Here is a 24,772-nt window from a genome sequence, read left to right on the forward strand (position 1 = left end):
AAGCCAGAGCCTAGAGGCCCTAGGGCCAGGAACCCCACACAGAGGGCGGCAGAGATCTCTGTGATTCTCAGAGGGACACGGGAGGCTCTGAGGGAGGCCCAGGCTATACCCAATGCTGCAGTCTCAGGATTGTGTGTGTGCTTGGCCAGAAATGCCCCAGAACTTGGAATTCTCCTCGTCCCTTCCCCTCTGGGCTCTGCATGTCTCAGAACCCACGTAACTTGCAGCAGCCATTTGGCAAATGTGTGTTCTAGAGAACCTGCCATTTTCAAGGCTCTGTGACCGGCACCGAGGAGAAAGAGTGGGCAAAGATGAAAGCACAAGGCCATCTCTGCCCTCGAGGACCTTATATAGTCACTCAGTGCGTTTGTTCTTGTACCAGCAGTCTCGGGGGCCTCTGACATGTCCGGCCCAGCGCAGGGCACCACGGTGTGACTCCTGGAGGTGGCATGTTTACAGAAGAGGACAAGGTGCTTCTAGTGCCACCTGGGAAGTGGGGGGAGCTTCCCAGAGCAGGTAACACTCAAGCTGGCAGGCCAGGGAATAAGTGGGCCTTCACCACTGAGACACACACGTATGACAGTATTTCCCTTTGACTAAACCACCATTTGTTCCAGCCTGGGATACAAAGTGTGCAGCACAGCAAGTCTGTGCTTTACGAAGTCGCATGAACAGGCAGACAATCTGAAGTGCTCAAGGCAACACAGAAGTCCGTGTAAGAATAGATATGGTGTGGTCTGGACAAGCCACCAACCCCCAGGAGGCAGGGGGCATGCTGGCCAAGGGCTTCCTGGGACAGGCGGTGTCTGAGTGGGGAGGGAGCACAGGGCAAACAGGAATAGGACAGAGAGTTGGGTGGAAGAGGAAGATTGGGTCAGGGGAACAGCATGGAGCTATGAGACAGTCCGATGGACAAGGGGGCAAATACAAAGCAAGGTTTAGAGGAGGCCTGTCGGGAGGGAGGGGAAGGGCGATGCGTGCACCAACACAGCCCACAGTGTACCCAGGACCGGGGAGCAGGCCAGAGATAGGAGACCTGGGAGTTTGAGGAGGGGCTGGCAAGTCAGGGAAGGCTTCCTGGAGAAAGCAGGTCTGTAAGGAAGACTGTGGGGGCTGGGAAAGAAAGGCTATTCAGAGGCCGGGAGATTCATACCGCTGCTACAAAGAAAGCTCCGGGGCCGAGCTGGATGAGCGGATGAACGGGAGCACTCAGGGGTCGGAAAAGTCAGGAGTTGTGGGGCAGCCGGGCTAGCAAGGAGGCCAGGGGTGGGCATAACACGAAGATCTTGCACCTGAGCAAAGTCACTATTTCTCCTCAGGGGCCCAGGGGACTCTGCTGTCCATTCTAAAGCCCATTATAGGAATGAAGGCAGGGGAAACTCCAGCTCCCTCAACACCCCCATAGCTTCAGGCCTCCCCCAGTGCCCCTTCCTCTGAGCCTATGTCTCATTTGCCCAGTCACTGCACACTCCTCTGTTGTGCACCCCCAGTGCCGGGGGCTGGGTCCCGCCTTTCCAGGTCTGCCACAGCAACTTCTGGGCCATCCTGCCTCATGAGACAGGACCCCCACGCGCAGGCAACATGACCCGGGACAAGTTGTTTCACCTCTCCGAGTCTCCGTCTTTCTGTCTGAGAAATGGGTCAAAGCCCTACCCACAGGCTCACTGGGAGGATTTAAGGAGACCATGTCTAAAAATGCCCAGGGCAAGGCCAGGCACGAGACCGATGTTCCACATGGGTCCATCTCCCTGTCTTTGCCTCATCTCACCCTGCGCTGTGGGGAAGCACACCGACTCTGGGGCCACACTGCCTGGTTCCAAGATGAGTTCTGCCATTTATTAGTTTCAGTTGTGTAACCTCAGGCAGATGACGTGTCCTCTCGGTGCCTGTCCCCCCATTTGTAAAGGGGCGCTGTGATCATTGTACCTGCCTCAGGAGGTTGTGGGGAAGATTCAGCACATGTATGTTAGGGGCTCAGAGCAGGGCTGGGTAGTCACGTCCTCAGTGCTAGCCATTCCTAGACTCTGCATCTTGAGTGTCTCGAAACAGGCCTGGCACCTGGGAGAGACGCACCAGAGACTTTTTGAATGGATACATGCAGAGATGAGGCAACACCATGATGCAAGGGAATGCCTAGATAGGAAGTCATTGAACATCAGTATGTGAGGAGCTAAACCACCCCAGCCGATTACGTGCCTTCCCGAAATAAAACCCAGATAATCCCCACACCAAGAGTTAATCCACACTCCTCAGGTCACTCAGGGTTACCCCCCCACACACACATTTCCCCTCTTCCCACCCACCTCTTTGCTTCATCAAAAGTGGGAAGAAGAGCAGGCACGAGTGGCTGAGGGGAACAGATGTGGGACACTGCGGTGAGACTAGCACCCAGGGTCAGGAGGGGGCGAAGCCAGCCCGGGCTATCTCAGGGATTAGAGTCAGGGATGACATAGAGTTCGCTCTGGCAAAGAGCCTGGATCTCAGAACAGGGGAGACTCCGGGGATGGGGCAGACAGGACCAAGGACCGCAAACAACAGGAAGGAACAGCAGAGAGGGCCCTTGGAGGCCAGGCCAGAATTCTGCATCATCTCTCCAGAGCCAGCCAGCCAGCCAGCCAGCCAGCCAGCGGCCAGGTCCCTCTGGGGCAGGGCTCTGGCCCGCCTCTCAACCCCACCCTCCTTGACCTGGAAGCTAGGGGCAGCCCAGACCCTGGCAGCTGCTGCCCTCTCGCGGCCACTCTGAAGAGGTGCAATGCTCCCAAGGCCAACCTGGGTGTTTACAGGAACTCAGGGCCCCTACAGCTGCCTAGAGACCCCCATGGGCCCATGGAGGAAGGTGGCCTCCTCCGGCCTAATCTGTTTACAGCTCCAGCTAATCCCCAGGAGATTACTGTGCTGCCCGTGTTCCCTCCACACCTCTGTTCCCACTGGCTTCTACTTCCCATCAAGGTCCAACTCCATCTCCTTCTGACTCTAGTCTTGGGCTCTGAACGGTCTCAGGGGTGTCTTCCCTCCTACCCCACTCCCCCATCTGTGTTCTCAGAGGTCTCCAAGAGCCTCTGGTGACAGTACTCGCCACATCACAACTATACATCAATGGTTCCCTCCCCCAGGAGACTGGGCCCTTCTGGCAGTCTGTCTGTCCTTTCATCCATCCTAGGACTGGGACTGGCCTATAGCAGGCTGTCTAATAATGTGTATTGTGAGCACCAGGAATACAAACCAGGACACGCAGAACACTTTTTTGTGTTTATTTACCAAAACGTGCATAAACCTGACCACATTCAGCAACACAAGACACACAACCAGGACACACATACACAGGGCCTTGAAGGAGGCTGTCAAGTACTTTGAAGGACAGGAAGGAATGAACATGGCTGGGTGGACTTTTGGTTTCATTTGGAGAGGTTTGGGAAGGGCTCTGGTCCCACACACCCAGGAGGGGAGAAGGAGGAAAAAGGCAATAAATAGAATCCTGGGCACAGCCCACTTTGGTATATTACAGGTATAGCCCTGTGTATGGTCCCAGCAGCGTGGGAGCCAGGAGGACAGAGCCTGAGCAGCTGCCTTAGACAGATCAGACGTGCCACCAGAGGTCTCCTCCAAACGGCCCCGAGGCTCATAAGGCAGGAGAGGTAAGACTGGACCAGGCTCCACAGACCCTAGCTGTTCATGTCCGAAGAGATGGTCTTCTTCCTTGTCCGAACCTTCAGGGAGCGCGAGGTGGTACCCTGGGTGGGGAGGGAGCAGGTACAACCTGAGAATGTCTAGGCCCTGGGTACCTGAGTAGCACACCTCCCTCCCACTTCCCTCATGCCTCCCTTGCCACTGACCTCCCGCATGGGCGGCTTCCTCTTGACCACACGCAGGCTTTGGCTGCGGCTCAGAGGTCTCTCTCGGGGCCGGGCAGGTGGCTGGGGGACTACCTCGGTATCTGACCAACATTCATCGTCGGTGTCACTGTCCTGCAGGCCCCCTGCCCGGTACCCTGTATTGAGGAGGGGAAGGCCGGGGAGGCAAAGCTGGGCATTTCCATAGTGGGAAGGCCAAGCCAGGGCCTTCTTCGAACCCCTGGGGAAGCCATGGCTTGCATGGAAGCATCAGCCCCCTGAGAACAAACAGCTCCAGATCGCTCTCCCACTCACCAATGGGTGGCCTGTGGCAAGGGACTTGGTCCTCCAGGTAGAGGGGATCCTGGTAGGTGGGAGCAGGGTCATCGGGGATGGAGCGCAGATCCTGCATGGAGAAGCTCCGCAGCCTTCCGGCCAGTGCACCCTGACTCTGCAGGGGACGGGGAGCCACCATGTCACCTGGAGGGATGGGGTTGGGGATCCTAACAGAAAGGGGTCTGAGCCAGCACAGCTGCTCAGGGAGGTGAAGGGGCCCAGGCCAAGGAACTGAAAGGAGCTCAGTAACCTTCTAGCCCCATGCCTTTGCAACACCAACAGGAAATGAAGGTCCAGAGAGCAGGAACAAGCGCTCATGGTCACTGTCCCAGCCAGAAGTCTGAACTTCCAGCTCGTCCTCCTGCCAACACCCCACCTGTCACCCCTCACCCTGTTCCCTGGTATGGTCAGGTGCTCTCTCTTGGCTCCCTGACAGAGAGCTGTACCCCTCCAAAAGGCACTGGGGGTGGGGGTGCTGCTGGAGGGCTGGGGCCCAGGGCACCTTGGTGGCAGCCTGCACAGCGGCTGAAGCAGCAATGTTGAGGCCCCGTTTCCCAAAGCTGAGCACCGTCTCATAGCTGCGCTCCTTGGCCTGCACAATACAGGTGTCAATCTCCTGTGGAAGACAGGAAAGAGGGGGGCAGTTGGGACAGGTGAGCTCAGCTGGACAGTTGAGTCACTCCTCTGCTGCGCACCGTGTCTCCCTGCCCATCCCCACCCACCAGGGCCCCTGCAGCCACACCAAGAGCTCCCCACCCACCCATTTCCACACCTCTGTGAGTGACCACACACAGCCTCCTCCCACCATCCCCAAAACAACTTCAAGCTGGTGTTTCACAGCCTCGAATGGTCATTCCCGTGTGCTTGCCTTTATCATGAGAAAAAGAAGACTAGTTTATGTCAAGGTCAGTCCCACAGCTCAACAGCAGCAGGACCCAGATTAGAACCCAGATTATCACCTAGTATCCGGAACCCCAAGTCTAGGGCCCTCTTTTTCACACCCACCCCTATGTTTCCCTACTCAACTCCCATGAAGTACCTTCTCATGACGGGACAAGGACGGGTGGACAAACTTGCGGTAAAGCAGGCTGGCCCCTCTGGTGTAAGGTGACAACAGCCACAGTACAAAGGCCATCTTGATCTCATAGTAGAAAGGGAACCTATTAAAGGGAAGGGTGGGCACGGTCAGCCAGGGGTCCAGGCTGAGAGTGGCCTTTCACCTCCCCACTGCCCATAGACCTTTTGCATGCATACCAGGAAATAAAGATGTCCGTGAAGGTCTCCACCGCCATGAACAGTGCAAAGACTATCCAGTACATCATCCACCGGACCTGGGGGTGGGTGGCGGTCAGAGGCCAATAGCTGAGCCCGCACAGCCAACTCCCCTGTCCCAAGCTGACCCGAGATTCCAGAGAGCCTGTGCTGCTGCATTCTCCCGGCTCCTGGCCGGCCCCAGAGAGCTGTCTCTGAGAAACTCCCACCCGTCTCTCTGCCCAACCCCCCCAGAAGCTTCACCCATATGATCCTGCACAGGCATCCTCCACAGCCTGCTGTCCAACCGCACCCACTCTGCTCAGGCTATCCCATCTGCTTATGCCCCTGGAAGAAAGGGAGGCCAGTTCCGAACCTCCCCACCTTGCCGAGTCCTACCATACCCCTAAGGCTGTCGTCCCACCCAGTCTACACCAAACCCTCCTGCCCACAACCACACTCACATATTCACGAATGTTTTTGGTCTTCACAGCCTTGTAGGAAGCATACGCTGGGTACAGCATCCCAAACACCAACCTAGAAGAGCCGGTAAAAAAGAGTGGGAGGATGAGGGCCATCATGTCCTCCTGCCCCCCACCAGATGGCCACCTCCCTCATAGGTGTGCAGTGGCAAGGGCCTACCCCGTTCTTCCTGCTTGGCTTGCACAACCTGTGCCTGAGTCAGTGCCCTGAAGGCCACCTCCCCACCCTGCTGTTTACAAACACCCCAAGCCTGCCCAGGCCTGCACGGGTGCCCTATGGGTGCATGATGGAGTGGGAGCACACATAGCCACACACAGGTGGGTGGGAGGCAGGCTTCAGAGCTGGTGAGAGCACCAGGCCGTCCCCTCCCATGGGCATGCAATCAGGCCCAGAGCCACCAGACCTGGCACTGCCAGGCTGCAGGCAGGAATATAGGAGCCAGGTGCTGGAATACTAAAAGGTGAGAGGAGGACAGAGTGGGGAGGTAGAGGCCAGGGCAGTGAGTCATGTGACTGCTCAGATGGGAAGCAGGCACCTGGAATCTCCACCCACAAGGTGCCACAACACTTTGCGTTTGCTAAGGGGCTGCCAGTCCGGTGTGAGGGCCTCGGTCCCACAGCCCTGTCTGCAGTGTGTGTGACTGCGGGAGGGGTCGCCAGGAGCCAAGGAGACTTTGGGGATGGAGGACAAGCGAGGGTGCCGGGTGGCACGTGCGTGCCCGCAGGTCCGTTAACCCTTGTGGTGAGAGTTGAGGGCGCTGTGCCCCCTCTCCCACCAGAGGTTCCCATCAATCTTCCACCTCAGGAGCGCTCTGGCTCCTGGGGATAGAGGAAGTCTGAAAGCAGCCATACTCACACCACCAGGCGACAGAGTATCCAGGACACCATCCTGCAGCCTCGGCACGAAGGGGGAACCTCCGCAAGATGACCAGAGGGACGCTCACGCGGGGCTGGGATGGGGTAATTAGTGGAAGTGCAGGAACCAGAGGGGCGCTCGGGCTGCCCCTTGGCTGAGGTGAGCCCGCCACCCCCCCACTCAGCAGTGCGCGGAGCCTGAAGAGTGGGGAGACCCGTGGGCTGAAGCGAGGAGGCCGGAGCTCGGAAAACCGACTTGGGAGCCGGTAAGGGCGGGTGCGTTCTTTCGCCCCGCGGCGCTCCTGGGGCAGTTACGGCTCAGCCCCGCACTTCCTGCTGCGGGGAACCAGGTGTTCGGCTCTCGCCGTGGCGCTGCTGCGGGTCCCGGGCCGCGGGTGGCGGTCACGGCCTTCTCTCGTTCGGGTCCCCGCGGTCTCAGCGGGCCCTGCCACGGGTAGCGGCCTCGGGGCGGAGTTTGCAACTCACTTGAAAGTTGCACGGAACTAGGTTCTGCCCAACCCCAGGGCTCCGGCGCTTAGCGCAGGCGCAGCGAGGCTCCGGAGGGGGCGGGGCAAGGTCAAGGAAGCCAGCGGCCTGCCCCCTTAAAGGGGCAATGCGCCTCCTACTCGTGGATGAGGCCCAGTAGGTGAGCGGCCGCCCTAATTGGAAAGATTAGGGGGTGGGAAACGGCAGCAAAAAAGGTGGGGAAAAGGAAACGAAGGAAACCTGGAGTCCAGAGTTCTCGCGACTCTTCCCTGGCTTCCCCCTTTTGCCTTGTCTTTCCCTTCTGTAAAATGGGAAAAGGCATGGGATGGGTGCAGTGCCCCACTTCCAGGCTCACAGACAAGTGGGAGGAGGCATGGCTGAGCGCCAACAGATCCAGGTCTTGCAGCCCTGGGTCAGGAGATGCTTAAGCGCCCCGAAGACACTGAGTTGACCTAGGACGAAAGCGAGAAGAAGTAGGAGAGGGAATCTGAGGGACTCATCACCGGGCCCCACCCCCTGCCCTCTCCCCGGAGTCACCCTGAAGAGTGGGTTTCAGAGTTGACTTCTCTCTGCGATACCTCTCTAGAGCCCACCTATTTGGGTGGGCTGACCATGATGATTTGAGAGATTCCAGACAGAGTCCCCTGCCCCCACTCCCCCACCCATGCCTTTTTCACCAGAAATTTGAAGTTCTATTCCTTGTGAGTCAAGAACACAAACATCCCTGAGAGCTGAATCATATCAACAATTGCCACTTTGTAGCTAATTTTTGTGTGCAAGGTCTTGACCCTTATGAAGATCCCCTCCAACCTTTTTTTTGTTTGTTTGTTTGTTTGTTTTTTTGTTTTTACCATTTAGGAAATAGGTTCTCTCTGTGGCATTGGTTACTGGATGATGAGTGAATGCTCCACTTGATCAGTCTTCTGAGCACAGCCCAGGAAGGGGAGAGGGAACAGAGAAGCTCCTCTAGGGGCAGGGGTATAAGGGAAAGAAAGTGGGAGGCTTGAAGGAGAAGGCAAGCTTTGTTGCTTCTAGAACTTTATACTAGGATTGCATTCTTTGTTCTCTCTTCTGCATAGTGCCCCGATCCTCCCTCTGACAATAGGGACCATACCTCTCCACCCTGGGCAGCCACCCCCTCTGTTTCACAGGGCTGAGGTGAAGGAGACAGCAGAGTTACCCTGAGCCATGCGGATGGGAAACTTGAACAGTTATTAATTTTTATTAGAGCCATAGTTAACACCCATCATCTATGGAAAGGATGGCATAGGTAATGATGGGGGCCAGGGAAAGGAGGCTTCCTGGGAATAAATAAACACCAGGTAATGATGTAGTCTTAATTACTATCATCCATTTTATTGGTGGTGTTGAGCTAGCAGTGAAACCGACCCACAGGAGAAACTGCCCTGAGGCCTCCCTCTTCCCATCTAACCATCCCCTCACACTAGGCCTCACTCCTACCTTATGTTGGAAAAACAAGAGACTGCAAGGGCCAAAGTCCCACCACCCATCTCTAGGCCCAAACATGTGATCGAGATGAATGTTGAGCTTAATTGAGGAGACACATTCCTTGTCTCCTGGGAGCAGAAGGATGTGACGACTCCTGGGGGACAGCTCAGGAGGAGCAGGGGGTTGCAGAAGAGGGAAGGAAGCCCCGATCCTCAGGAGGTGAGTGTGCTTGGGCTGACGGGGTGTGTGTGCGCACCTCTGGTCCTTTGGTACCTGCTGCACAGCCACCTCCTCCCTGGCTGCCTTCCAGAGTCACCTGACCCCAGCACCTACCCCCACTTGCTGGCGAAGAGCTCTCCTGGGCCCTCTTTAAGACCATCTCCACGGGGTGCTCCTGGGTGGCTCAGTGGGTTAAAGCCTCTGCCTTTGGCTCAGGTCATGATCCCAGGGTCTTGGGATCCCAGGGTCCTGAGATCAAGCCCTGCATCTGGCTCTCTGCTCAGCAGGGAGTCTATTCCCCTTCTCTCTCCATGCCTGCTTCTCTGCCTACTTGTGATCTCTGTCTGTCAAATAAATAAATAAAATCTTTTAAAAAAAAAAAAGACCATCCCCACAGGGAAGGTCTCTCACATGGAGACAATGCGCTTAGGGAATCTAAGGGACAGCAGAGGTCTGCTCCTGAGAGCAGGGCTCAACATGGAGGGGTGTGCAGCTGAGGGGTGTAGAGTGAGTGGACTCTGTTTCTCATCGCCTTTGGTCGTGAGATGTTGACACAGTCACCCAGCTACCCTGGGTTGCTAGGCAACTCTCTGGACACGCTGATGACCCCCAGGGCAGGTGGCCAGGCAGGCATACATTAGGCCGCATTCCCCATGTACAGAAAGCTGGGCACTCAAGGGTAGTAGGGTCTCCCACCCTGGAGGGAGTTCCGGGGGAGTGACAAAATGTTTATCTTTTTACCTGGCAACAGAGTACCAACGTGTCTGGGACACTCAACCTACTTCCCCCGGCAACTTCTTCCTGGCCCAGCATGAGGGTCCATTCCCCATTTGAAGAAGCAGGACAGGAATTCCCAGGACAGTGTGGCTGGGGGGCCTGAGGGACATCTGCTAAGCCAAGAGCACATGAACGTGGTTTGAAGAGGTGGAAGCCCAGACACAGCACCCATGAGGTTCCCCATGGTGAGGGGGTGTTCAGGGGCAAGCTTGGGGGTGCACCTGACACTAGAGGAGAGACAGAGGGCCAGGGTCTCTGAGACTGATGGGTGAGGAGCCCTAGTCTGCAGACAGAGTTCTCCCCAAAGATCAACCTCCTCCTTTCCCAGCAAGCACCCTTCTCTGAGCCCGTTCGGCATCTCCTAGAGTCCTAAAGACTAGAGTCCTAAAGACAAGTCACAGTGCTGTGTCAGACACATTATTCCAACGGCTTTCCAGGTATGAATGTATCATATATTTCATGCATCTAGATCTCATACTAACTCTGTCAGCCAGGTATTTTGATTATCCACATTTCATCGATGATAAAAACAGAGATACAAATAGACTCAATGACATGTTGAGGCTGCCCTTGCCGCTAAGTGGCAGGATCAAGAACTGATAGACTAAGTTTTAGTATCTACTTGACAGAGGAGAAACCCAGGGCCAGGGAAATCAGCGCACTTGCTTGAAAACTCCCACCTCAGGCAAGAGCTGGATGCAATGGAACAGAATGGAGAGGGACTGCTGAGCTTGTCTTTGGCCTTGTTAGTTGGAGTTGACCTGATGGAAGGACAGACTCCAGTCTCCATGGGCCCCAAGTCTGTGATCTCCAGGAAGAAACACTTGGGCCATGAGTCAGCCCCAGGTGTTAGAGACTAGTCACACTTGACCCACATTTGAATGTCATCATCATCATGAATTCCTGACCCCAGCACAAGCTGACTGTGGGGTGCCCACTTTCTCCTCTGAAAGAGAGCAAGGAAGAGGGGGTTCTGAAGGCTACTGCCCCCTGAAGACAGTAGGGACAGAGAACACAGCCCTGGCTCTGTTCTGAGAGAAACAGCCACCTCCAACAGTAGCCATTGGACACGTGAGAGCCAACAATGGGGTGGGACATTTTTATTTGCAGCAGTGAAGTCACGACATTGCCCCCAAGTGCCCCTGGGCGTCCACCATCAGTGGGCCTTCACAGAGTCTGGGCACAGGGAATTCTGCCCACCTCACCCCATGCCTTCTCCGCCGGCCTTGCAGCTCCGAGCTGCCTATTCCCAGACTACAGCAGAGGGCAGCAGAAGCTTGGCTCCCAGGTCCTGCCTCTACGGACCCTCACCCCCCTCCACCCCTCAGCTCACACTAAGACACAATGCTCCTGGGGCCTGCCTCTGTGGATTGGAGAGGCCCTGGGATCCCCAGGATGCTCTCTAGCCCTCCTCCACTCTTGGCACTGGCCCAGTTGGCTAGGGTGCTTGCCGGGGGCCCTGGTTCGGGCCAGCGTTGGGACCCACCTTACAGAGCCTACACAGCTCAATGTCCACATCCCAAAGGTGGGGTTCAACCAGGGGGTGGTCAGAAAGCTGGGGCAGCCACAGTGAAGAAAAGCTGAAACGCTTTTATCTGGGTGGTCTCCCATCCCCAGGTGAGCTGGATTCAAGATCAGAGCAGGAAACTCCAGGCAGAACAGAGAGAACCCTAAGAAGAGCTCAGGGTCTGCTTTGTTATTGATTTGGGCAGAGGGGCAAAGCCCCCAGATCAAGCTGGTGCCCAGAGACTGGCACCACTATTCCCGTCCTTATCAGCTACAGGGTGGGCACATAAGGGATGAGTGAGCCGAGGAGCGCAGGGACCATGTGCCTCCTCCAAGAAGAGAGCCAAGTTGATGAAGGAGAGCCTCTTTAGGCCGCCCTGCATCTGCATGTGTGCACACAGAAGTGGGAGAATTAGCAGGCGCATGTGTGTAAACTGAGGGTGTCCATCAGCGTCTGCGTGTGCATGCCAAAGGAGCATAGTGCAAGGGACTGAGGCCCGCAGCATGGAGGCTGCGGCCCCAGGCTGCAGTACGGATGTGAGCAGGTAAACAGAGCCCTGGAGCACCAACAGGAAAGACCAGAGTAGGAAAGCTAAGCTGAAAAATGGGACGGGTGGTTCTGCTCCCCCATGCCCCTCCCCTGGGGCCAGAGCCCAGAGAAAGCAGCAGATCAAGGGGGACAGAGTCTTGGGGCTACCAATGTCCACACAGGAGAGGCACAGGGCTGCTGAGTTGCCTGGCACATCTCCAGGTCTCCATGCTGATGACAACTATGGTGAGTGGCTCCCCTGGGCCCACCCACAGTGTGTATCCATGCTCATGGGTGGGGGTGGGAGGGAGGACGCGCGGGGGGGGGGGTGTCCATGAGGCCGTGTACACAGGTTGGTTACACGTGTCTTCATATGTGCAGGCACACGTGCTGCTCACAGAGAGACTTCCCTTCAGCCTCCCGCAGCCACCCAGACCCAGAAGCCGGGCTCCCTCTAGGCACTAAGATCCACCACGATGTGTCGGTACACGAGCGTCTGTCCCTTGAAGCTGGGGGCCAGGAGCAGCTGGGCGTCACCAGCAGGCATGTAGCAGAAGGCCCGAGGGGCCTGCACAGCCAGCTCCTGGAACCGCACGAACTTCTGGCGACCCTCGTCCCACTGGTAGATCTGCGTGAAGGAGAAGTCACTCCCCAGCGCCAGGTAGCGGCGGCCGCCCACCAGGAAGGGCTGCATGGCCAGGGAGCCCCTGGAAGGCAGGGCCTGCACTTCAGAGAAGCGGGTGCCCTCCCAGCGCAGGATCTTGGAGTCGCCGATATAGCGGCTGAGACACAGGTAGCTGTCGCGACCGGCACGGAAGTGTTTCACGGCCTGGGCGTCGGGCACCTGGGTCACCTCGCCCTGGGCCACAAACTGCTTCTGGGTGCGACTCCACTGGTAGATGACAGGTGCCTGGGAGCTGCTAGATACAATCAACCGTGGCTTGCCCTCGCCATCCACGAACTCCAGGTCAGTGTCACGGTGCCAGGCATGCAGGGCCTGGTGGGAATAGAAGCCGTTCTGGTGCCAGCGGTAGAGGCTGGTGGCACCCGCCTTGGAGCTGTCAGCCACGGCAAAGTACCAGTCACCATCAATGCGGAAAGCCTCGAGGTCGTTGGGCTTGCGCACGCGCTGTGGGTCGATGTCCTGCAGCTTGGTGAAGCGTGTGGTGTTGGGGTCCCAGTGGTAAATATAAGAGCCCCCAAACAGCTGGGCCACAACCATGTACAGCTGGCTGTCCACCACCATTGGCTTGCAGTGCACGGCAGAAGGGGCTGCGGGGAGGGAGAGAAGCAGCCTCAGGCAGGGTCAGGCAGCCCTGCAGGCCCCCACCCCATGCCATGCCGTTGGAAGAGGGGGGATCACTCCCCTCCGACCCTGGCCCAGAACCCTGGCTCTCGGGGACAGTGGCCCTCCCACCGAACTTCACAGGCTTTTCCCAGCTGATCATGTGACTCTCAGCATCACTCTCCCTCCACTCTTGCCCCCAGGGTTAAAACATCAGCTGACATGGAGCACAAAACAGGTGTCCTTACGTATTGACCGGGTGTTTACCTATAATATTGATTATGGAATGTTTATTGTGTGAAGCCCCTGGGCTGAGTGTGAACAACTGATCATCAGAAATGGATCCTGTTATTTTGCCCATTTAACATTGACAGGAGCAGGCTCAAAGTCTAAGTGACACCCAAAGTTCCCTGGCTGGCCAGATGCCAGGCAGTGGAAGGAAGAAGAGACTGAGCCCATCCACAGCCAGGTCATAGAGCCAAGGTCACACCATGACACTTTGATGTTTGGATAGTTGTGTACGAAAACACATTATCCTAAGAATTCCCACTTTTGCAAGGGCTGTTAGGTACGAGGATGTCTGCACGAACCTCCTTCTGTTCAACAACCAGATCGATCTGACCTCTTCTCAAGCACGTGAAGCACACAGGGCCACACTCTTCACCTGTCCTGGTGTCTCTGTTTATCAAGTCTCCTCCTTCCCAGCGGGGCTTTATGCACCCTCCTCCTCCCCATCCCTCCCCCTGAAGAAAGCCCATGCTGAACCCCAGGCCTCTGGCAGTCACCGCAAATCCCTTCGACAGCCTTGTTCCACCTGCCCAGATATTCATGACTCCCCAGCTCCCAAGTTCAGACCATCCATGCCCACATACCCAAGAGCACCTCAAAATCCAGCTGGCCATGACTGGGCACACATCTACCCTCAAACCTGTTCCTGCTCTTCCTCCTCTATGTTCTCCACGGCTCCACCCAGTTGCCGCCTCCAGAAGCCTGGAGCCATCCCCAACACCTCCCTGTCCCTCACTCACCCACAGCCAATCAGTCCCAAGTCCTGTCAGCCCTTCCCTTCTGCTTTCTAAGTTTGTGTGGGATTGCTGTTATTCCTTCTGTAAACATTTTCTAGAATTTACCAGGGAGACCATCTGGCCCTGGATCCTTCTTTTGGGGGAAGGGTATCTTTTTTATAAAGACTTCAGATTCCTTCAGAGATACAGGGTAATTTAAATTTTGTTTCCTCTTGTGTCAGTTCACTCCTCCATCCTAAATCTCTCTCTCTCCATCCCCACTACTGTTGCCCCAGTCCAAACTCCTGCCTATCCCCCTAAGGATGTGCCCACATGTCTTGCCCCATGCCAAGCCACTCTCCACATGGCATACAGAGAAACTGTTCTAAAATACCAGGTGGTTTGTTTCATACACTCTGCTCAAAACCTGTCCATGACCTGGTCCTCATGTCTCTTGGGTTTCATCTGCCTCTTTCCACCTTGAAACTTATGCTGTAGTCACATGAGCTCCTTATGGTTTACACGTGCACGCACTCATGCACTAAACTGTTGCACACTTTCTTGAATTTGCTCATACTGTTCTTGCTGCCAGAATACCCCTGCCACATTTTTTCTCTGAGCTAAGTCTCCCTCAGCCTTCTAGACTCAGCTCAAATTCAGTGGATCCCAAACTGAGCTCACTAGCCACTCCTATCTCCTTCTTCGTTCACTGGAACCAACCAGTTACTCAAGCCAGGCACTTGGGCATCACCTCTGACTTTCCTTCACCCTTCAAGGCTCAAGTCAGGCATCCCCTCCACCAGGAAGCCCTCCTTGATTGCCCAGGGTACACTTCTCCTTTGTGGTCCTAGAACATCATATTCATATCTCCTTCCTCATACCCACCTATTATATGGATGTTATCTGTGTATGTATTGGCCTCTCCCCAAAGACTGGAAAGTTATTATGAGCAGAGACCATGTCTCATCTATGCCTCTACCTGTAGGTATTCAGTGAAGAGGAACAATGGAGCCCAGCGCCTCTCCACCCCTTTAAATGTGGGCCACCAAAACCAGCTTGGGGTAGGTACCTGGTATTCTATCATAATCTCGAAGCTGCCGTTCCACATAGTCCCACTTGAGGACAGTGCAAGCGCTGGCACCTGGCTGGGCCAGAGCCAAGTAGAGGTCGCTGGAGTAAAGGAAGGGCTCGGCTGACACCGCTGGGAAGGACAGGGTCTGGTACAGCACAAAATCTGTAGGGATGAGAGGTGAGTGGTGGGAAGAAGAAGGCTAAGAGCTTGTTGGGGGTTAAGTGCTGCTGGACCAGGATGGTGGAGGCTGGGGTTGCTTCTGGCAGTGCCTGTGAGCACCCCGGGGAGACCTGCGGTGGGGGGAGGGGGGCACCTCCTACCGGTGGTAATGCAGTCAAACTCTCGCAGTGGCAAGTCCTGCACCTTGTGCTCCTGGAAGCGGGGCGGGCTGGCACAGTAAATGGGAGCCACAGTGGTGTTGGTGTGCGCCAGCCACTCCACAAGCCACTTGACCTTGCAGTCGCAGTTGAGCGAGTTGCCCCGCAGGTCCCTGGATTGCGAGGGTGACAGAGGGAACACAGAGAGGAGCAGGCTCCCAGTGGCTCTGCGCCCCCGCCCCCACATCTCCCACCCAGGGGCTCTCTGGGCTTTTGCAAGTGGGTATAATCAAGGTTGCCGCTGCTCACATGGCATCTTTGCACAGATTAGAGAGAAGTACCCCTTGGGCTAGATGCACCCCCATGGACATGGGTTTGGCCAGCGGAGCCGGGGCTGAGTTTCAGTCCCTGCTGGCCTCCTGGGTGAGGTGCCCTTTTGCAGTGTGTAACCTGCACCACTATGTTGCGTCTCAGTTCCTTCAGACCTTCCACAATCCCGGGTTGTTGCTTTTTTTCTTGTGTAAATACTGACTGATTATTGTGGCTATACAATAGGGCATTAATGTATGATCAAATCAAACATATGTTTTAAAAGCGCTTGTTTAAGAAGCATATACATACACACTGTATCCATGTAACCTTCCAGGAGACATCCCCAAACCCAAGCCCTCCCAGGCTCTCAAGAACTTATGGTCTTCTCCAGGGACGTGCCCCTCTGTGCCATTGTCGAAAGTGGTAGGGCTCAGACTTACAAGTCACTAAGGATATCCAGGGGCCGGAAGATGTCTCGAGGCAGTGTCTGCAAGTTATTGTTGGCCAGCGATCTGCAAGAGAGACCCCTGGGTCACCTAACTGAGGCCAAAGACCACAGGAGATGCGAGGCTTTGGTCCCGTGTGTGTGTCCGTGATGTACTCACAGGTGTGTCAAAGACTTGAGTCCTCTGAAGGTAAACTTGGATAGTGCCCAGATGTCGTTGTTCTCAATGAAGCTGGAGACAATGAGAATTTGTTGTAGATGCCACTCAGTATCCCAGACCCCCAATCAGCTACTTCTCTCCGCCCCAGCTAGATTCCTGCCCGTGGTCCTAAGGCAGGCTTCCATTCTGATTCTGGTGACATGAATGAAGACTGTGGTGACAGGGCATCTGAACAGGATGGTTTAGGCAGAGGGATGGATGAAATGACCTTCTGCTTGAGTCCAGCAGTCAGAGGACTCAAGGGCTCTCCCTATCCATTGCCCCCAGCCTTCCTCATCCAAGCTGCCCTCTCAGCCCACCCAGGCTGGGGCTCCCTCCTCCTTTCTGGTTCCCGTTTCCCCCACTCCTTGACACACACAGGTACTGCAGGTGTGACAGTCCTGTGAAGGCGTTGTCTCCAATCAGAGTAAACTTGTTGGAGTTGAGTAACCTGGAGAGACAGAGAGCGGATTAGAGTTTCCAAGGGTGTGCCCGCTGTGCCAGCCCTCAGACTGCTACCACACCCTGGGGCTTCCTCACAGTCCCGGGGTCCTTCCCCAGTGTGTCTCTCTATCTCTGTGTCTGTGTCCATCCTCTGTCTCCACCCTCACCCCAGCTCATTCACTCCCTGTCAGACTGGTGTTGAGCTTGAGGGTAGCCCATGTTGAAAAGGAGCTGAGGTAACTCACAAGCACTCTCTCCTGCGACTGGGGCTTCAAACAGGAACAGCCCTTGTTAAAACTCCGCACCCTTCCACACCCCTCCCTTTTGACCCTCAGCTCCTTCTTCAGATCCTGGTCCCGGGGGTCAACTGTCTCTAAGATGAGCCCTGTCCCCTGCAGTGTCCATCTTCTGGCACCAACCCAGCTACTGCACCCAGTTCCTTTGGTCTCCAGAGGGGGCAAGTCCATTCCTCATTGGGCCCCAAATACCCACTGCTGGTTTTCACAAGCACCCCCCACCTTCCTTCTCCCCACTACTGTTCCCTGCACCCTTCCTGACTATGCTGCTCCACCTTTTGTGGCTTTCCTTACCAGCAGAATTTTAAGGGACACCTGCCTCTTAACCTGCAATGGCTGCCTGTACTTGTTCTCCTCTCCCCCGCCCAGGATCTTTCCCCTTCCACTGCCCCACCCCGTACCCGCCCTTCCCCAAGGTCCAGCGTCCTTACAGGAACTGCAGCAGGGGCAGGTGGGAAAATGCTCCATCCTGGATCTCTGAGAAGGCGGCATTCACCAGCGTCCTGCAGGGGACACTGGAGTCAGTACTGTGGGGACTACGCAGGGACTGGGGTAGAAGGGCACCCAAGGTGAACAGGGCACTGCTTCTCCACACTCTTACCCTGGACACTCCCCATTTCACCAGCCTGGGCACCCTACCTGGGACTATCTTTCTTTTCCCTTCAGAAACTCATTGCCTTTCTTCATGGCTATCCTCCCCTACGGCCTCCCTGAGCACCAGTGAACCCAGGCTGAGCTTCCCCGTCAGCCAAAAAGAAGGTTCCATTACCCAGACCTTCAAGATCATCCAAATGCCAACCGTGTGCTAGGTGCTGTTGAGGGATGGGGCACTGGATGGGGCGTGGGGGGTGGTTAGCCTCCTGCTCTCAAGGACCACACAGCCCATCTGGTCCCTGAGGCCACTTACTGCATGGGACAGGCTGGCTGGCCCAGTCCAGAGTGGATGGAAGACCAATGCAAGGCAGTGGTCCAGTGCCAGGGCACTGTGTGGGTGTATGTCCCTTCCACCCCTCCCCCTGCTTCCACCCTCCCTCCCCCTACAAAAAGCCTGTCTGCCCTCGGAGTGACATCACAGGCAGGGGACCACATGCTCTTGTAAACAACCCCTCCCCCCCGTGTCCAGAGCCCTGCACACAGTAGGTCTCATTGATGCTGATGCTGGTGATGATTCATTCTTGGCCCTAAACTCCTGTTTTCCCCAGCCATGGCTGCTGAGCCTGCATGACTACAGAACTCCCCGCAGGGCTGGTGCCTTGAATCTCCAGTCCTAAGGACCCCTGGAGTCCTCCTGCTCCCCACACTTTGTGCAGGGGGAGCAGGGGTTTTCCCCATCCACTGTCAGAAGGCTCTTGCCTTGCTCCCTCTCTCCGCTCCCCCACCTCCTGAGCCAGGGCAGGACACTCACAGAGAGATGACCTCGGAGGGCAGGTTCCTGGGCACGGCCTTAGAGTCGACGCAGAAGGCGGTGTCCCTGGTGCAGGAGCAGCTGGGCGGGCAGGGGGGCGTCTTAGGGGGCCTCTTGGCACTGACTTGCAGCATCAGGCAGAAGCCGAGCGTGGACAGCGCCAGCAGCCAGAGCCGGGAGCCCCGCCTGGCCCGCAACCCCGCCATGCTGCCTGCAAGCTCTCTCGCGGGCCACCGGCCGCAGCCCCCGCCCCGCGGCTCTCCGCCACCCAGCGCGGGCTGCCACCTCCCGGCCACCGCCGCCGGCTGCCGCTGCCGCAGCTAGGAGCCCGGCTGCCCGCTGCGGAAAGCGGATTCCTCCGGCCCTCGGGCGCCGGTTCCGTCCCCACCCCTGCTCGTTCTCGCGAGCCGGCAAGGAGAGCTGCGCGGGCCCGGAGCCGAGCTAGGGCTGACCGGCGGGGGCGGGGGCGGACGCGGGCTGCGGCGGGAGCGCGCGCAGGGCGGGCCGGGGTGGGGCGCGGTGGCTGGGGGAGTCCCGTGCTGGGAGTAGCCCAAGAAAGGAGTGTTTGAGACGTCTCCGGGGCCGGCGTCTGCTTGCACGTCCTGCGCCCAGAGAGTCACTCGCGAGTGCAGGTGTGCGAGGTGTGCAAGAGCATCGTCTGCTGGCATGACTGTGCATGTGTGCGCCTCTGCCTCTGCCTCTGCACGGGCACTTGCACGTAAGGCGCCTATCCCCTCGTGGGGGCATTGCTGCATTGTGGATCCCCGTGCCTCTGTGTGTCTATCTGCCGTGACTCTCAGGGGACATATCCTCTAAACAAGAGCTCATGAGTGTGTTAAGCCACATGTGTGTGTAGCTGTGTTCACATGTGTTTCCACGAGCCAGTGAGCAGAATGTGCCTTTGTGTCTCTGGGAGCTGAAAAGGGAAATGTTTGTCACTGAGTCCGAGTGGAAGTGTGTGGAATTCTGGAACAGCTCTCCCTACCCAACCACAGACTGTTGAAGCTGGGTTGAGCCCTGGATGTTTCCCAGGCCAGCTCTTTGTCACAAATGAGGAAACAGAGGCCCAAACTAAGAGGAAAGCAGACCAGCTTGGTGTCACATCTACTGTGTGTTGTGTACTCTGCGTGCTTAATCCTTCCAACCTTTTAAGGTAGATGATACTAATCCCCTTTTACAGATAAGAGAAGTGAGGCTGGTGGTACCAGAGGAAAGGGACAGAACAGAGATTTCAACCCACTCTGCCCCAACTCCAAAGTTCAGAGTCATACTTCTGTACCAGGGCTTTCCAAAGCGTGGTCCAGGGAGTCCAGGAGAATCTTTCCGGGAGTCACTGACATCAAAATAATTGTCCTAAGAATGTTAAAACTTAATTTAACTTTTTTAACTTTCATACTCTCACAAAAGTACGCTGGAGTTTTCCAGAGGCTACACCATGTATCTTCAACTAAGCCAGCAATTAAAGAGATTTGCAAGGGGTACCTGGACAGCTCAGTCCACTGAGTAGCCAAAGACTCTTGATTTTTGCTCAAGTCATGATTTCAGGGTCCTGGGATAGAGCCCAGCGTGGGGCACAGCACATAGGAGGTAGTTGACTAGACGATTCTCTTATTCTCCCTCTGTCCCTCCCTCCGCTCATGTTCTCTCTCTTTCTAAATAAATAAATCTTGAAAAAAATAAAGAGATATGCAAAAATGTAAAACAACGACACTCTTATCTCTAATTTTTTTTGCTTTGTAAAATCATTTTTAAGACTTATGTTACATATGTTAAAACAGAATGGGGTTATTATTGCAATTTTCACTAATTGATTAATACTTTTAAATTTCTCAGTAAATATCAATATAGTAAATATCAATAGATATAACCCACATAAACAGAAGATCTTGGGGGTCCCCAATTTTTTTAAGAATGTTAAGGGGTCCTGGGGCTCCTGGGTGGCTCAGTGGGTTAAAGCCTCTGCCTTTGGCTCAGGTCATGGTCCCAGAGTTCTGGGATTGAGCCCCACATCGGGCTCTCTGCTCTGCGGGGAGCCTGCATCCTCTTCTCTCTCTCTCTTCCTGCCTCTCTGCCTACTTGTGATCTCTGTCTGTCAAATAAATAAATAAATAAATAAAATCTTTAAAAAAAAGAATGTTAAGGGGTCCTGAAACCAAAATGTTTGAGAACTGCTGCTCTCCTCCGTGTTACTTCCCTGGGGGTCTCTGTGTGGGACTGATTGTGCTGAAAGTTCACACAGGGTCAGGGAAGCCTGGAAGTCAGGTGAATGGGCTGCCCGTCTGGTGTTCTTTCCATAGCAGGCTAGGAAACTGAGATCGCTGGGTTTAAGATGTGTCCCCAACTGTGCCCAGCCTCTGCCAGCAGGGACTTCTCTGGTCAGAGCTTACGTCTGCCCATGTTCTCTCAACCAGGGATGCCCTGTCCCTTTGATGCTCACTTGCCACTGCCCATCCAGATGCCCGTGCAGCCCTCCGCATGCCAGCTTGTGGGACAACAAGCAATGGGGGTTGGGAGGGAGGCCTGGGCAGCTGGGCAGCCGTCCCCTCCTGTCCCTGGCACAGCTCTGCCCAGCGCACAAAGGCGGAGTGATTCTTGTCCCAGACACTGCAGCAGGGGAGCTGGAAGGGAAAAAAGAGGAGGTCCACATAGGAGGGGTGGCTACCTTAGGGCTCTCCATCACCCACAGTTCTCCCAGAGGAATTTAGACCAGAGACAGACAGAAAGGGGAAGACTTTGCCCTATTCTCAGCTAGGGAGAAGAGCTGTTTGGGGGATGAAATAGATGATGTTAATCATGACAATTGGATTGATGATGTCATTGGATCCTCACAACAGCTTGGAGAAGGGGACAGGACAGGGGGACTAGTCCCATTTCACAGCCCAACACACTAAAGGAAAGGCAGAAAGATGGATTCGTTCGGGGTCACAGAGCTGGCTAGTGAAGCATCAAGAGCTCCATATGCAGAAGAAATGAACTATCAACCGGTGCCCTGGAGCCCCTTCACGCTTGCTGACCATCTTATCCTTGCATATAATGACGTGACGTGCTGGCCGTGCGCATGTTCTGTGCCCTGCAGCAGGTACAAAGAAGCCTCAGGAAACCATGGTCTCAGGGCCAGTCCCCAAGGAAGACAGGGCAATGAGAAGCTCCCGCATTGCTGATGAGAACAGCAGTGAGGTCTAAGTGGCAGAGGAAATGAAGGGCAGCAGGAGGCCCGGAGATTTGGGGGTGGGGGGGCGTGGCAGCCTGGGTCAGCAAGGTGGCAGAGCAGAGACCATTGACCCTTCCCTGGCCTTCGGAGCTTGATGGCACTCAGAGAGGTGGAGAGGCATTGAGGGTGGGATTTCCAGGAGGGAGAAAAGGCCTAAGTAAATGCCAACATGTGAGAAGTCTGCAGCAGAGCAGAGAACTGGGGTGGGAGGAGGGCGAATGGGGGGACAGCTCCCAGCTAAAGGTCCCTCCCTCCTTGCTTCCAGAGAAAGACCTCTACTGGGTCAGTGTCAGAGGGGTAGGTGCTAGCATCTGAACTCCCATTATGAAACTGGAGGGCAACCTTCCTTCCCCAACCTCCAAACAGGCAAAAGCAAGTGAAGGGAAAAAAACAGAAAAAGAAAAACCATAAAGCTTGTGAGAATTACAGCCTAAGGGCAGCCTGCAGGGGAGACTGAGGACCTGGGAGGAGAACAGAGGCGTCTCTCTAAGAGAGACTCCTTTCTCAGCCCCAGCTGATGACCGCAAGCCCTCCACGCGATGCCTGATCAGGACAAATCCCACAGCTGGACCCTGCGGCCCCCCGAGATGCCCGCAGGGACCCCGAGATGCTTGCAGTCCTCCTTGGCTCTCCCACTGGCCTGCTGCCCACCTGGCTCAGGCCCAGTGCATGGGAGTCAGCCAATCAATCCCAGTGTTGCCAGGACAACCCAGGGGCGGGAGAGGGGCGCTGGGGGTGGGCAGGGGTGGGCACCGCAGGCAGCTGTCTCCTACATCTGGCACCTGCACACATTTGCACATTTGAGAGGAAGACGCCTCCCCCTCCTCCCTAGACACCGCCACTGTCCACCCCCCCCCCCGCATCCCCCCGCCCTGCCCCAGCCACCAGCACACACTGTTCCTAGGACACTTGCTGCTAGAGGTTTCGGCAAATATTTAAAGACACAGTTGGTGTGGGGTGGGGGGTGAGGAGGGTGGTGGGAGCAAACATTCCCTTCCCTCCCCTCTCTCCTTCCCTGAGCTTCTCAGGCACTCTCAGCTCAGATGTCATGCTGTTGTGCAACCTGGAGGCTGAAGGCCCTCCTGCTGGAGTGGAGGTCCTCATGGGGACGGGGCAACTCGCCAGGTCTGGAGAGCTGGGGGCTAGCTCCTGACGGAAGGGCAGGACCAAGGTGCGAGGGAGCCCCCAGGCCAGGGACAGGAACTGGGGTGAAGTGTTGGAAGTAAAATAGCAGGAACCAGAGGAGTGAGGGTGGGCCGCTGACTTAGACACTTAGAAAGTTCTAAGGGAAAAGGCACTGTAGAGACCACCCGGCCCAGCAAGTGGAGGAGAACGCAAGAGAAGGGATGCAGCCATGGGTCGATTTGGTTTAGTACAATAAAGCAATAGACGGGGCTTTGAGGAGGGAGGTGAAAGAGCTGGAAGGGGCGGGGAGGTCCAGAAGGGGCATCGCATGGGGTGAAGAGTATTCTTGAGGGAAATTTAGGGTCAAAGCGTTTAAAAAGAGGAGCCCAGAGGGATAGAGTTATAGGTGGCACCAAACAGGTGAGATTTAAGAATGAAGAGATTGGTGGGTACCTGGGGGGTTCAGTCAGTTAAGCGTCTGCCTTTGGCTCAGGTTGTGATCTGAGGGTCCTGGGATCCAGGCCCGCATCAGGCTCCCTGCTCAGCAGGAAGCCTGCTTCTCCCTCTGCTTGTGTTCTCTCTCTCTGTGTGTCTGTCAAATAAATAAATAAAATCTTAAAAAAAAAAAAAGGAACAAAGAGATTGGGACCCCATCAGTCATCACACCCAGCCCTGTGCTGGGCTCTCTGGGCACAAAAGAGAAGTGTCAAGTGTGGAATCTGCTATCAAAAGCCTTCGGCTTGATCTCTGAAAATAGTTCACTGTTTACTTGATGCAGAAAACCTACCAAAGTCATTCACATCATGAGATTCAAATCTTCACGTTCATTTTAAGAACACTCAAAACTGCACCGGTCATCAAGGGCATGTACATCCCCAAAGCCACCAAGTATCTGAAGGAGTCACTTTTAGAAGCAATGCAGGCCATTCCATCATCGTAACAGTGGAGCTGGTAGGTGTGCCCAGGGCCAAACGGTGGGCTGGACAAAGGACCAGTGGCCTCAAAAGAGTGCTGAATTTTTGCTGCACCGGCTTAAAAATGCAGCGAGTAATGCTGAACTTGAGGGTTTAGATGTAGATGCTCTGGTCATCGAGCACATCCCGGTGAACAGAGCCCCCAGATGAGCCGCTAAATTTACAGAGCTCATGGTCGGATTTTCCCCACACTGAGATGATCCTTCCCGAACAGAGCAGACTGTTCCCAGCCCAGAAGAGGAGGTGGTACAGATGAGAAAGATAGCCCACAAGAAGACTGGAAAAACAACAGCGTATGGCCTGGGGATAAATTCAGCCTAAAATAAATATGAAAAAAAGCATGTGGGAAAGGCCTTTAGCTTACAAACAGGCCCATAGCAAAGACTGAAAAACCACACAGTAGTAGGTAAAAATGTATAGCCAGAGGGGACGGAGTTTTCAGAATTAGGAAAAGAATGGCTACCAGCAAGGGAGGATAGATACCAGATATGTGGGAAGAGACCAGGCAGGTAGCATACTTGAAGTGAAAATGTGAGGCTCTTCGAGAAATGGCCACATGCGAACCCCCATACTGATGCCAAAGCACCCACCTGCTTCCAGCAGGGCCTCCTGGGTCTGCAGGCACTGTGTCTTTACTCCCCTTCCTGACTCTCATCCCTGTGACAGGGGAAATTCTGCTAGGAAGTGTAGTGGACTCCGCACTGGTTCAGACCCCTGGCTGCCTGAGAGGTTCAACCTGGCAAAGGACCAGGGAAAGCCACAGACTGCAGGGGCAGGTGCCAGCAAGAAAGGCGGCCAACGCCAGGAAGACACCTACGGTGAGAGGCGCAGATTGCCCAAGGGCAAGTTTGCTCAGCTCACCCAGCTCTGCTCTGGCTGAAGCCAAGAGGACTCATGTGCCAGGGCCAAGGGCCCTCAGGGGCTCTTGCAGCTGGCTTATCGGGACCTCAGTCCTGGAGGGCC

General features: G+C 55.6%; 2 protein-coding genes across 5 annotated transcripts; both read right to left on the minus strand.

Moving 5' to 3' along the window:
* Positions 1-3,517: 3,517 nt before the first annotated feature.
* REEP4 (receptor accessory protein 4) lies at positions 3,518-7,292 on the minus strand. Its single transcript, XM_004763307.3, has 8 exons — positions 6,756-7,292; positions 5,882-5,954; positions 5,421-5,497; positions 5,206-5,326; positions 4,669-4,782; positions 4,146-4,281; positions 3,834-3,988; positions 3,518-3,731 (listed from the first exon to the last, which is right to left on the minus strand). Exons 1-8 carry the CDS (start codon positions 6,785-6,787, stop codon positions 3,663-3,665), a joined length of 777 nt encoding a protein of 258 aa, XP_004763364.1. The 5' UTR covers positions 6,788-7,292; the 3' UTR covers positions 3,518-3,662.
* Positions 7,293-10,770: 3,478 nt separating this feature from the next.
* Positions 10,771-24,511, minus strand: LGI3 (leucine rich repeat LGI family member 3). Of its 4 annotated transcripts, XM_013061800.2 has the most exons (11): positions 24,400-24,511; positions 20,937-21,117; positions 19,779-19,852; positions 18,500-18,580; positions 17,526-17,597; positions 16,734-16,805; positions 16,316-16,387; positions 16,151-16,222; positions 15,402-15,571; positions 15,079-15,243; positions 10,771-12,992 (listed from the first exon to the last, which is right to left on the minus strand). In XM_013061800.2, the coding sequence occupies exons 1-11, from the start codon at positions 24,462-24,464 to the stop codon at positions 12,175-12,177; spliced, it is 1,842 nt and encodes a 613-aa protein (XP_012917254.1). In that variant the 5' UTR covers positions 24,465-24,511; the 3' UTR covers positions 10,771-12,174. The 4 variants fall into 4 exon arrangements, with proteins under 4 accessions (XP_012917254.1, XP_012917258.1, XP_012917259.1 ...); XM_013061804.2 differs by lacking the exons at positions 19,779-19,852; positions 20,937-21,117 and having other exon boundaries at positions 24,400-24,504; XM_013061805.2 differs by lacking the exons at positions 19,779-19,852; positions 24,400-24,511 and having other exon boundaries at positions 20,937-21,035.
* Positions 24,512-24,772: the final 261 nt, after the last annotated feature.

The sequence above is a fragment of the Mustela putorius genome, unplaced genomic scaffold (genome assembly GCF_011764305.1).
Source record: "Mustela putorius furo isolate JIRA1106 unplaced genomic scaffold, ASM1176430v1.1 tig00003937_pilon_pilon_pilon, whole genome shotgun sequence".
Lineage (NCBI taxonomy): Eukaryota > Metazoa > Chordata > Mammalia > Carnivora > Mustelidae > Mustela > Mustela putorius.